The following is a 13,037-nucleotide window of genomic DNA, read 5'->3' on the forward strand; positions in this document are numbered from 1 at the left end:
CTTTAACGCCAAATAAAAAAAAATTGTGACTACATCAAAGTTCATCAGCAAAATTACAAAATAAATTCTTCAAACCCGCTGAACCCCTGTCGTATAAACGCGCTATTTATTTTCTGGCATGAAAAACGACGAATAAATACAAGAATGCAAATATACACTTACTCTACCTAAATAAAACGTATCACAAAGCATAATGTGGCAGTATCAGAGGCCTCCCTAAAGCCTCAATCATCGAGTGTGATAATTTCCACACTGTCCTTCACACTCTTCTCCCCCTTCTTCGCCGGATTGCTCTTCCTGGGCAGCTCATAAACCGCCACAGAGTCAGTTCCCCCAGGTCGTGGCCCCTCCGCCCCCTTCTGCGGTACAACACTCAACGACACTGGCAGATTCTTCCCAAAGTGCGCCTTGTTCTGCGGAATGATCTCCAGATGCGAGTGCTGCTGCAGCTGCGACAGCATCGAGTAAGTCTCAGCAGTATTAGCAGATGAAATGCCACTCTGAATGGCTCCAGTCATGTCCACGCCCTTGGGCTTGCTGGACTTCCTGAAGGCAGGTTTGGGAGGGATTTTCGAGGCCATGGCCGGGCTCACAGGGCTGACAGATATCCCACTGCGCTCAGGGATAAAGGGTGAGCCAGCCATCCCCAAGAGTCTCTCATAGGGCCCGGCCAGCCCAGACACCTGTGATTTAGACACCCTCTGCTTCTTCAGTGGATTCTGCTGGGCCTTCTGGGGCAGAGGCTGTCCCTGCTTCTTCGACAACAATTTATGCTGCAGCGAGGTCCCCCTCTGCATCCCCATGGGCACTGGTTTTATATTCAGCCCAGAGTTCTGAAGACTCGAGTGGCTCACTGGCAGATTAATCCCAGAGGGGCTGGCACTCTTCATGGGGCTCACCGACAGTGAGGCATTGTGCGCTGGCTGGGGCTCAGTCAGGCTCTTGGACACGCGAATCTGCGGGGCCGACATCTGCTTCGGTGGCTGGATCACCGAGGGCTTCAGCAGAGAGATCTGGGTCGTCGAGGGCACTGGCTTCTGGGACTGCGGCATCTTCATGTGAGAGATATCCCCGTGGGGCACGTGCTTGCTCTTCTTGGGATTGCTCCCCACTGGGGTGATCGACACCGAGTGCGAGTGATCCTTCGATGAGGACGATGTCGTCGTCGGCTTGGACTGATTGTACATCATGGCAGCAGTGGTTGAAGCAGTGGAATTCTGCAAATTCAGCAACTGCTGAACCGTCAGACTCCCCATGTTGCTCATGGAGCCCATCCCGGGGATTCCACTCTGGGGCATCGTGCTCGAGGTGTTTATCGTGCTCATTGTCGGCAATGTGCCACTCGAGCTGGACAGGGGGGTCGAGAGGTTGCCGAAGCCCGCGAGGCCCCCACCCATCGGCGCCAAATTGCCCGGGTACTGCCTCATCATGTCCCCGTAATTTCCCATCTGCCTCAGGTAATTCATCATTGACAGGGAGTCCATCACATTCGCCGCTAGACCGCCCCCCAGCATCGCTGAGATTATGTTCTGGTCGATCAAGGGGTTCATGAGGAAGGGAGTCATCATCGCTTGGTTGCCAGCTGTCCCCATGTATCCTGGGAAGTTCTTGCTGTTGAAGGGGTTCATCATGCTCCCGGCCTGCATGGAGAGGTACTTGTTGACGTTCGGCGGTCGTCCTCGGGGACGTCCAGTGCCGCTGGACTTGTAGGGCTTCCGTTGCTGGGGGGCCTGGGGCGACGTGGGCACCGGTGGTGGCTGACTCGGGGGGTTTATCGGCTGGCTCGAGGCTGATGGAGCCACTGAGGGCGTCCCCACTCCTGCGCCCTCTGACCTCTGGTGGTGGGCGTTCTTCCTCGCCAGGTTCTGCTGCTGGCAGAAGCGCAGCGCCGCCTCCAGGAGATTTCCCTCCGGTGTTTTTATCCCAACGTAGGACTTGTAGGTGTCCACTAGAAGGGTTGCGAACGCCTGGATCTCCTTACCCTGGAAGTTCTTCTGGACCTGCTGGTAGATCTTGTAGACGTCCAGCAGCACGTGGGTTTGAGAGTCCGTGCGGAAGAGCTGGGGGTTCTCGCCGACGTTCAGAGGAACCAGCACCTGGACCCTCGTCCGCAGGGACTGCAGGCACAGCGTCAACGCTTGACGCGACAACTGCTCGCGCTCCGAATCTCGGACGTATTTTCTGGGGGGGGAGAAGGGAGATTAGATCGGTGGGGTTGAGAGGAGGCGAGGGCTCATGTCCAAAAAATTCCATTTAAAAAAATTGGGAAAAAAATTGGAAATAGCAGGAGGTGGACAGCATGGAGTTGCTTTGAGGGGAATTTTTTGGATGTGCCTCTAGGGTGAGGGGACTTACTTGTCTGCGTCGGGGATTTTTCGAAGCTGGATGCACAACTCCATCAGCATTCGACTGTCGTCGGTTCCCTTCAGGACCTGCATCAGGAGGGTAACGCATCTCGACATGTGCGAGGGGAAACTACCCGGGCGATCGATCTCGTCGGTCGGGATACGCCAAACACCCTGAAATTGAGAGGGGTTCGAGTTGTCATTGTACGTGAGGATATTACGGTTTTTTAACTTCCCGATAGAGGAAGCTATTGTAATCACCCCTAAAATTAAAAAAAAATATTTTCGCCATATATTTATTTATTGTATTCGCTCATCTAGCCCTTTCTGGGAGAAATCGCAGTGAATTTCTATTGAAACTATAAGAATTCTCTTGAATTACTTAGAACTTTGGAATTTTATTTGAAAAATTCTTTGCTCTGCGACAGTTCTATAGAAAATTATGTAAATACAGAATTTTGTAGATGACGGAGTTAATGAATGGTGATTTTTCCATAGAAATTCTTGGGTGTAAATTTTTCAAACGTTTTTCCACTGTATTTTTATTTGTTTCTCATGATAAAAAAAATTGCGGCAAAAAAATTGAGGAAAATGGCCTACAAGAAATATATTTAATCGCGTGATTGGCGCGCGGTCTCTCTTTTCCTCCTCTCGAGGGAACCCAAGACGCTCTATATTAGTGTGATTTAACGAATAACTCGAGTGACATTAGTCCACTTGATCCATGAACAGGAGAATTAATGCGAGTTACGGTCAGTGAAATCTTGTCATAACTCAGGCATCGGCGTTATTAAAACATTCAATGCCGCTGATACACGGAGAGAAATTCTTTAGATAATTTCCTCAATTATGATTTCGACCAGTTAGAATTCAGTATTCAGGGTCAGGTGACACGTTTCACACTGATACTTTCCCTGTAGCATGTTAATCGTTTCCAACGAATTTGACAGTTATATTTAGTGCTGACACCAAAATTCTAGTGCTGACACGTGAGTTTTTCTCGTATTGATATGAAATTTTCACAAAAATTCCCCGAAACTTTACTTGAGGACTGAATTCCTCTCTGTGGAATACTAAATAAATTTTACATTACTAAAAATCATAGTTATTCATTCAGTGATCAATTCACAACTTGGGTGATTCATTATATTGTTATATTTCACCTCTCAAAGAAGATTAGCGAACTTCAATTATTTTGGAGACATATTTCCCTCAATATTCCCAAAATAATAAAGAAAAAGAAACCAATAATGAAGAGGAGAAATAATTAAACTCGAAAAAGATAACAGTCAAGAGTTTCCAAAAAAATTATAACGCTTTTTCTGACCCTTAATTCGACCAAAAATCTCGCACTTAAAAAAAAAAGTCTTAAACCGTCTTATCTCTTCGCTATGGAAATATCGTGTTATCGGAGTGAACATGTCAATGGGTAATTGCGTTCATGTAAAAGTAGACCGACAATGTGTCTATCTCTTTGTGCCTATTCCTGGAAAGACGAGAATAGATCAGCCAAAAGAATTCAAGTCTGACTGAATTGTTCGGGCTATCAGTCGATAATAAATATGATAGTGAACTCGAGCATTCACTGTTCCAGGAATAATTCCGAGGCAGCAGTGATGGGGCGAAGCATTTCAATAAAGATCCTGTCAATAGTCCTGGCCCTGGGCGTCGGTGTCACCGGGTAATTATCGCGCCGCGGTAATTTTTGAGATCAATTGATAACAATGACGATCATTGCAGTTGTCTCGCGTATTACTTGGCCGATAATCAGCACGATGCAACACACCGAGCATCCGAGAAACTCGTGATTGATACTGACGCAGGAGGCGATGATGCCATGGCGATTTTACTTGCATTATCAGCATGGAAGAGCAACCACTCCAATTTCGAAGTCATTGGCATCACGTGTGTGTACGGCAATACTTATGAGAAAAATGTGGAGACTAATGTACTCAAGACACTCACTGTTGCCAACGCCGCCGAGGTAATTTTATCGCGAAATTTTATCAATTGTTGAAAATGGAAAAAATAGATGTTCCAGAGTTATATTTAAACTTCTTCTACTTCTCCAGGATACTTTGCGCTTCACAGCTATTTTAACGTACACAATGAATTGATACAATAAATCCAATTTCCAATCTCTAAATTTAATCATTAAATTAAACGATTAAATCGTTAATTTAAGCATTTATATGAAGTATAAATGTTTAAGAATGATTATTAATCATTATTCTGGGCCACATGCGGTCATAAGCAAACACGTTATTTTATTAAATGTTGAGAATGAGAAAAAAAGATGTTTAAGAGTTATATTTAACGTCCACAATGAGTTGATAGAATAAATCCAATTTCCAATCTCTAAATTTCTCTAAACCATTAAATCATAAATTATATAGAAATGGAATTCTTGTAGACATTTTTTGCAGAGATTTCCGTAATAATTCCTTTAAATTCATTCAAACAATTCCATTTTTACCTCTGAAAAAAAAAATATTTCTATAAAAACTGCGCTAGAGGCGTGACATTCTGAGATATTCACTGGAAATTAATGTCGAAATTGAATTGCCTGATAATTTTCTCGAAATAAAAAATAGATTCCAGTATACGGAGGATCGCAAAAGCCCCTGATATCCTCCAACTTCACCGCGGGAAACTACTTCGGAGAGGATGGCTTCGGGGACTTCCCGTTCGAGGAGAAAATCACAGCTAAAGTTGATTCTAAACACGCTGCAATTGCGTTAGTTGATTTAGCAAGGGAGCACAAAGGAGAGCTCAATATTCTTGTGCTGGGGCCCCTCACGAACATCGCGGTGGCCCTCGCCCTGGACCCCAACTTTCTACGCAATGTCAAAAGGCTGTATGTCATGGGCGGCAGTGTGGCGGGGATGGGGAACAAATCGCCAGGGGTTGAGTACAACTTCGGACACGACCCCGAGAGTAATTTCGTTACTTTCAACTCAACTGAGTCCATTGTATTGTATCCGTGGGAGGCAGTGCGCAGCACCGCAATAAGTCGGGTAATGTCTCGAAATTTTCTCCATTTTTCGGTGTTATTTCTTTGTAAAATGATCACTAAATACGAAAAATCATTCAATTGGTTTTTAGAAAGGAAAAAAAAATGAATTGATTGATAATGAATGAATTGATTGACATTTTCTATTGAATTCACTAGGTTATTCTGGAAAATTATTAATATTAGTAATCAATATTATAATCATCATTATTCATTATCAATCAATCAATAAATCGATCAACTTTTTAATTCCAATTCATCATCTTCCAGGAATGGAGAAGGAAAATTCTAGGTGTCTTGCCCTCTAAATTCATGAAATTCATGAACAAAGTGGAGGAAAAAATTCTAGACGAAGTGTTCTGGAAGCCAGCAGACGTGATGGCAGCAGCAGTCATGATCTGGCCGCACATAGCAAAAGAAAATTGTTCAACCAGAGTCACCCCAATAACCGACGGCGCAGCTAGAGGGGGCGTCCTGGTGAACTACGACGATATTCCCGAGAACATCAACACAAAGATCATCCTAGAAATCGACGTCGAAATGTTCAAACAGCTGCTCCTCCACCATTTCTCTGAGAAATCCCCCCAACAGCGACAAAAATAATACTTTTTTCAACTTTTTCTACTCACATTGAAGAAATTCGTGCTTTTTCGGTCGGCGAAGAGCCCCTGGAGGGTCATCCCTGTGTGGTACTGACACTTGAATATCCCCATGAGTAGATCTCGACATTTGTTGTTGTCCTTGACTGTTTTGTTGTTGAAGTAGAAGTGACAGAGACGGTATATCGACTTGTAATGCCCTGGGAATCTCAAGACACACTGCTCCAGGCCTGCCAGACAGTAGCTGATGATTTTTGACACTTCTGCCTCTGTGAGATACTCCTCTAGAATAATTAACGAGTAAATTAATCGACAAATAATCAAAATCATGACGAGATAATTTCTTTCCCTTCCTCTAATTTTGTAGAAAAATGAAAACAGTTCCCAATTTTTTTTTCTAATTCATCATTGCATTGATACTTTATTATAATTGTCGATTTCCAGAACCTCATGGAGATCAGATTCAAAAGAAAATCTCACGATTTGATCTTAACAGTATGATTTTTCACTCAATCCAATATTGATTTCAATTTAATTTGCTAGAAATTTCTGAAAATCCCTATTGAAAAATTCGCCTCAATGCAGAGACTAAAAATAGAGTGAAAAAAAATTACTAAATTGAAAAAACGTGCAGTCAATGGGAATTAATACTCCCTAAAATTTTTTATAACCTAAGATCCATCATATCTACCCATCCGACTCACCCTTCTCCTCCACAGTCTTCTTCTTCTCCCCCTCACTGTCCCCGGAGTCGCTGTCACTGTCAACACTCGAGCTATCGCTGTCAGAGCTATCCTCGCTGCTACTGGACTCATCGCTGCTGCTGAAACTCGAGTTATTCGTCTCATTTGTCGTAGTGGTCAAAGTAGTGGTGGTGCTCTCCTGTGAGCCCCTTCGACTCATAGTGGCCTCCTCCTTGACAGCGTTCACCTGCGTCTTCTTCTTCTCCCCAGGTTTCTCCTTGAACTCCCTGTCCTTGCAGGAGCCCTCGCCCCCGTGGAGATCCTCGTGCTGCATCCACTTGCCCTCGCTCTTCCTGCTCTCCTCCTCGTCAATCTGCACCGGCTGCTCCTTCAGCATCTGCTTCATGAGGTCGTCCATCATGTCCTGAGCATTCGCAGGCATCGATTTCCCCACGAAGTCCTGCTTCTTCTCCCCCGACCTCTCCTTATCGCTCTCATCGCTGGATATCACCATGACTTCGTCACTCGAGACATCCTTCTGCTCTCTCTGCAGGCTTATCTCGCAGACTTTACTGATCAACTCGTCGATCACACTGAGCACGTCCTGCATCAACTCGAGATGAGAAATATTCCCCATCTTCATCCTCTTGGAGGGCTCCTCCGCCCCTGGCTCCCTCGCTCGTTTTTTATTATCAGATCTCCCCTTTGTCTCTGTCCTCTCGGGCATCGGGATCTCCTCGACACTATTCTGACGCCTCTCCTGGGTCCTGCTCCTGGGGATGGCCTCTAGCGATGGACCCTCGTCCCTCAGGAGGGTCTTCTCCTCGTTGAAATCCTCCTTTCGTTTACTCCTGTTGAGCTTCGAGGGGTACTGCATGAAGGGACCACTCGCGCACTCCAGGAGGTGCTTCAGGAACAGCTGCCCCAGGGACTTCTTCAGGGGCTTACCCTCGTGCTGCTCCAGGTACTTGAGAATACTTGCGTGGATCCTGTAATTGAATTTTTTAACAGATTTGTGTTGAACTTTCATTGAAAAAATTTTTTTTTCATTCTAATGGAGATTAACTAATGAACGGACTCTGTTTTAGATACTTTATAGAGCAATCTGGCTATCTTGTGACATGAAACAATTATTTAATGTAAGACAATATAATTAATATTTGATTTTTAATTATTACTTTTACTGTTTTCAAAATGCCCTGGGCGAAATACTATTTGAAATAATTCACCGAATTTTCTTGAATTTTTTTTACTACTTGAAATTTATTCTTCCCTAGAAACGAGATTAGAACAACAATTTATCAATATATCAAATACGTAACGAACGAAGTCATTATCAAATACTGAAATAGTTTAATAAAATAGTAATTACAATTTCATTTTCTGTTTCGTTGAAATTAAATATCAAATAGAAGAACCCAAAAGAAAATAAAAATGACCTGTAATGGACCTCCAGTGCTTCCACCGCCGAGTTGTTGGCGTTCTTCAGGCTTATCCTCTTGGGATAATGCGCATTGTTCTTGTACAAAAGTTCACTGGCCCGTTCGTAGCGCTCTAGGAACACCGGCGGGTCCTCATTCCTCTTCTCCGCAATCTTCCCCAGCATGTAGTGATACAGCCACCGTTCGTCCTGCAGCTGCGGCTCGTCCTCGACATTCGCCAGGTAAATTCGATTGGCCGATTGAAAGCAATTCTCAGCAGCCTCCAACGTGTCCTCCTTCCTGCTCTCCAATACCGCGAACTTCTCCATGCTCAGGGTGTCCGACTCCTGCTTGAGGAGTCTCGAGCAGAACGAGTGCACCATGTACACGAAATTGCCGTACTCAATCCACATGACACTGTGACCAGGCTTTATCTCAACAGCTCTCTCGAAGCTGCACTGCGCCATTTTCCCTTGGGCCAGCAGTTTATTTATGTCGGCTATGGGTTTGCAGTTGTTGAGGAATGTTCCCATGACAGTCCCCACTGACATTGCGAGGGCTGCCCAGGAGTTGAAGGCACCAGGATGAAGGACAACGTCCATTGTGTAGTACTTGACAGCCGACGAGAAGTTGTTGTTCTTGAACAGATGATCAGCGAGGAGATAGTAGAGAGCCTCCACCTGGTAGGGCAGGGGTTTGCTGACCGAGGGCCTCCTGTCGTGCTCCCCAACGATGTAATTCGTCATCTCCTCGACGAGTTCACTGGGGTCGTGCTCCTTGGGAACGAGGGAGCTGATCTTCTTGAAGAGATGCTGGGTGTCAGCTGTGATGGACATGGGCCTGGCTGAGTCGAATTCGGGGATGACTTCGGGCCTGTAGAATTCGAACAGCAACTGGGCCACGTCCCACGTCAGAGGGATCGTGGGCACCTGGTGGTCCTCGAGGTGCTTCGGCTTGGTCTTATTGGTTCTGCTGGGGTGGCCGTACAAACACCAGAATATCTGCTCCAAGTGTTTATCGATTTTCTCACGAAGGACTGCCAGCCTGGCTCCGCACATCCTCGGGATGACTGTCTTCAGGGTGAAGAGCAGGAGTTTGGCCTCGTTCATGCAGCACCAGGCGTGCCTGCCCAGGAACTCGTGACCAGTGAAGAGGATCATCAGGGGGGGTGGTATGTCCTTGCCCTCGTCTTCGGTGTCTGAGTCGTGGGAGTCCGTGGGCTTTGACTTCTGCGACTGCCTGGATTTAGCTCGATCCTTGTCCTCTTCGTACTGGAGAACGTGGTGGAGGAGGATCCAGGGGGTGACTGTCTCCAGGGGCATCTCCATGGAGCTCTCTGGCACGTCCAACTGGTGACAAGTTATCTGAATAAGATTCTGAACTAGTCTCGTTGTTTTTCCGTCCAGGTACCTGATGACTGTAGTGCTAGCACTGTCGACGCACGTCTCGAGCTTCTCCAGACAGTTCAGAACACTCTGACCCCACTTCTTGCGCTCAGACTCGTCTACAGAGTTGATGTAAACCTGCCATGCCTCGTTGAGGCAGGCTTCAGCCCAGATGAAGCAGTCCTCGTACTGCTCCAACTGCCAGAGGCAATCCAGCAGCATCGACAACTGCTTGACCCTATCGACATTGAGCTTTAGCACTGTCATCACCTCGTTCCTCTGCTTCGCGTACTTGAACGTCTCCTGGAGGATGAGGGCGAGCTCAGAGTACTTTTTCTCGTCGTAGAGCCTCTGGACCTCCCCCAGCTTCTTCCCTCTTTCGATCGACGTCAGTCGTTTTTGGACGATTGGAAGGGCTATCCTAGAGTAATATTTGCAGTTCGGTAGCTTCACTGAGGCAATCTGTGAGTCCGACTGCTGCAGGTCGTGGATCAGAAGCCCCAGAGTCTTCATCGCAACATCAGTGTCCCCTTGGCACATGAAGAGATTGGCCTTCACCCAGAGGACTCTCAGGAGAAACACCAGATCCTCGTTTAAATCCTCCCGAACACTCGCGAAGATGATGTAGCCGAGCTCCTCAGAGGGTATCCCAGTGCCAAACCGATCCACTGAAGACGATGGCACCGTCTCGGGTCTATTGTTCAGCCACTTATCGGTGTGGAGTTCGCAGAAGAGAAGAGTCATCTCTCCCTCGTGCTTCAGGAGCGATTCGTCCTCCTCAGGGTCGCCGAACGGCGACGAGTGGGGGATGTGCTCCCTGGTGAAGAGGTACGACTGGAGGTACACGTCAGTGAGCTCCTCAGGCCACTCCAGGTTCCACTTGGTGGACAGGAACTCCGTGAACTTTGCTATTATCACCATGAGGTTGCTCTTCCCCGAGTGCTGACTGATGAAGTCCTGTACGTCACTCGTCTCCAGGTCTGAGCCAAAGTATTTTACGTCCTCCTCGGGGTTCAGGGGACTCGGGGACTTGGAGCTCTCCGAGCTCTTGATGCCGTCAGTGTTGGTCGTCTCTTGAGAGGTGAACAGCTGGTACAGGTCCATCGTGTCCATGGAGTCGTCCATCGACTTCAGGGGGTCGTCCCTGATGATCTTGGCTGTGTCAGGGAGCAAATTGCTGGAGAATATTCTTCTCATCGTCTCTTCCAGCTCGACGTCGTCCCTCTCGGGTTCCCTTCGGTGGGACCCTCTCACCCTGGGGGACCTCCTCATGCTGCTGCTGCTCCACGCCCACTCCTGCAGAAAACACAGGGAACTCCTGCGCCGTTTCTTCACCTTCTGCTGCTCCTCCTTGGTCTCGGAGTGCTCGTTCGACTTGTCGTTCCTCAGGGCTTTGTATTCGGGCTTGTCAGGGGAGGGCTTCGGGTCCTCGGTGGAGCCTGGCATGTTCTCCAGGGAGTTCTCGGGCTTCAGGGTCGTATCTGTGTCGTCGGAGATGTTTATGGTCTCCGGGAAGTCCACTGGGTCCTCCAGCTTCTCCTCGTCCTCGATTTTTATGTCCTGGGGGTCCAGCCTCAATGGGTCCTCCTCGATTATCTGGATGTCACTCGAGGGGTCGGACTTCGCCTCCTCCTCCAGGTCCACCTCCATCTCGAGGGTCACCTCAGGCACCTGCTGGTCCTCCAATTTCTCAGGGGTTTTTTCCCCCTTTGGCGAGATCTCCAGGTCTATCTCGAAGCTGGGCTCCGATATATTCTCGGGGATTTCCTCCTTCTCCAGGGAAATCTCTGTCTCCTCCATCTTGTCGTCTTCTTCAGGTGCTCCTGACTCCTCGGGCTCTCGTGGCCTCTCCACATTGAGGTTCAGTTTACTGATGAAGTTGAGGTTGTTATCAGTGATGTAATTGTGAATCTCTATCAGGGACTCCCCGAGCTCCACCCACGTGTGCTTCTCCAGGGGCTTCTTCAGGGAAACATCGGGGATGGGCTTGAACTCGAAGTCTGGTCTGCAGGCCTCGATCCACCTCTCAGCGACGTCCTTGGCTTCCTCGAGGAGCTTGTCCCCCAGGCATCGGTCGTAGTCTGTGTCCAGGGGTGGGTCCAGGGCCCAATCGGGGTTGAAGAGCTTGTAGCTCTCCTGGAAGAAGGGAATGTCCTTGAAGATCTTCTCCCTGAAGGCGAGGCCCTTGACGTAGCTCGGGTCACGTTCCAGGGCCATCGAGATGTACAACAGGCAGTTCATGTAGTCGGGGACTGCAAACATGGCTGTGATGATGCTGTCAAGGCAGGGCCAGTGGTTGGGGTTGCACTTGAGGCCCTGCTTGAAGGAGGAACAGGCGAACTCCAGGTTCGCCGTCTCCAGGGCGAGCGTTCCCATCCTGCACCAGAGCATGACGTCTGTGTCGTCGAGGTTGGCTGCTGCCCAGTAGGAGTCGATCGCCTCGTCGTAGCTCTTGAGCTGGGCGTAGATTCCACCGATGTTCTTGTAGCAGCAGTACTTCAGGGAGAGCATGGGGCGAGTCCTCCCGTCGGGGACCTCTGGCTTCTCCACCTGGTCCAGGAGCTCCGTCTCCAGGAGGTCCTTCAGGATGTGCAGGGCCTCCTCTATTTTTGATTCCTTCAGCAGCTCCAGCGCTTTGTTGTACTCCGTCAGGGCTATTTGCTCCTGGGGGAGGGCAATCAGGTCTAAGAGTTCTTGATTTTTAATTTGTTTCTTCATTTTTGGAGGGCAACAAACGTATTTGGAATGGAGGAAAACGTTGTGGGATTGATTCTAATGATCTTGAGTTACTGGAGGTTGGAGAGAACAGGTTTTAGCAGATTCTAGAGCACGGGAGGGTGAAATGAGTCATTTTTAGTCAACTATAACTCAAGATTCGCAGAGTAAAATTCAGCATTTTCTCTTTAATTTTGAAGATGTTTTTTCGAGCTTTAAAATGAGACCTGACTCATCCCAATCGCATCATTTCCTCAGGAGATATTCATGATACAAAAAGGTTAATGAATCACATCTCCCTTTAAACCGGTTTATAGGTTAGGTGAGGGTTGACATAAAGGGATTTCATTAATTTTAAATGACTCAAAATCATTAGAGTGAAATTTAAAGAATCTTATACCATTTTTCAACGACTTTTCATAAGCTTCAAGATGAGCCCAGTTAAATGGCAATTGCATCGTTCGGTTGGAAGATATCAGAGATTATCCAACTGACTGTAAAAAATCAATTAAGGTTTATTTACCTGAGCTTCCTTCGTAATCTTGGGGAGATTGTTCTCCTCATCGCTCTCCTCACTCGACTCCTCGTTCAGCGCTGATATTTTCATCATTTTGGGGGGATTGTGGGGTTTTCGGAGGTTCAGGGAGATGTTTGGGTCCGTCTGTTGACGTCTGGGATAGCGAAGACCACATCAGAATTTTCTTAATTCATTTTTTTTTCACTGGGGGGTTTTCTTCGTTTCCTTCACTGGAGCACAATTTTTCGGGGTTTCAGGGGATTTTACAGGGCTCAGAGGGGATTTCCATTTACCATGGGGTTTAAAAGAGAAATTTCGAGGGTTCTACCTGTTTTTTTTAATGATTTTACCACGCTCTT

At 47.3% G+C, this 13,037-nt stretch overlaps 2 protein-coding genes across 3 annotated transcripts; one reads left to right on the forward strand and one right to left on the reverse strand.

Moving 5' to 3' along the window:
* Nucleotides 1–87: 87 nt before the first annotated feature.
* On the reverse strand, nucleotides 88–13,015 carry LOC107045361 (calcineurin-binding protein cabin-1). Its single transcript, XM_015267629.2, has 6 exons — nucleotides 12,685–13,015; nucleotides 8,080–12,110; nucleotides 6,662–7,629; nucleotides 5,988–6,241; nucleotides 2,356–2,519; nucleotides 88–2,181 (listed from the first exon to the last, which is right to left on the reverse strand). The coding sequence occupies exons 1-6, from the start codon at nucleotides 12,769–12,771 to the stop codon at nucleotides 225–227; spliced, it is 7,461 nt and encodes a 2,486-aa protein (XP_015123115.1). The 5' UTR covers nucleotides 12,772–13,015; the 3' UTR covers nucleotides 88–224.
* LOC107045362 (inosine-uridine preferring nucleoside hydrolase) lies at nucleotides 2,991–6,579 on the forward strand. Of its 2 annotated transcripts, none has more exons than XM_015267632.2 (5): nucleotides 2,991–3,097; nucleotides 3,940–4,026; nucleotides 4,086–4,329; nucleotides 4,940–5,362; nucleotides 5,629–6,579. In XM_015267632.2, the coding sequence occupies exons 2-5, from the start codon at nucleotides 3,962–3,964 to the stop codon at nucleotides 5,959–5,961; spliced, it is 1,065 nt and encodes a 354-aa protein (XP_015123118.1). In that variant the 5' UTR covers nucleotides 2,991–3,097; nucleotides 3,940–3,961; the 3' UTR covers nucleotides 5,962–6,579. The 2 variants fall into 2 exon arrangements, with proteins under 2 accessions (XP_015123118.1, XP_015123116.1); XM_015267630.2 differs by having other exon boundaries at nucleotides 2,992–3,334.
* Nucleotides 13,016–13,037: the final 22 nt, after the last annotated feature.

Source organism: Diachasma alloeum, unplaced genomic scaffold (genome assembly GCF_001412515.2).
Source record: "Diachasma alloeum isolate Michigan unplaced genomic scaffold, Dall2.0 Dall_scaffold_00914, whole genome shotgun sequence".
In the NCBI taxonomy this organism is placed as follows: domain Eukaryota; kingdom Metazoa; phylum Arthropoda; class Insecta; order Hymenoptera; family Braconidae; genus Diachasma; species Diachasma alloeum.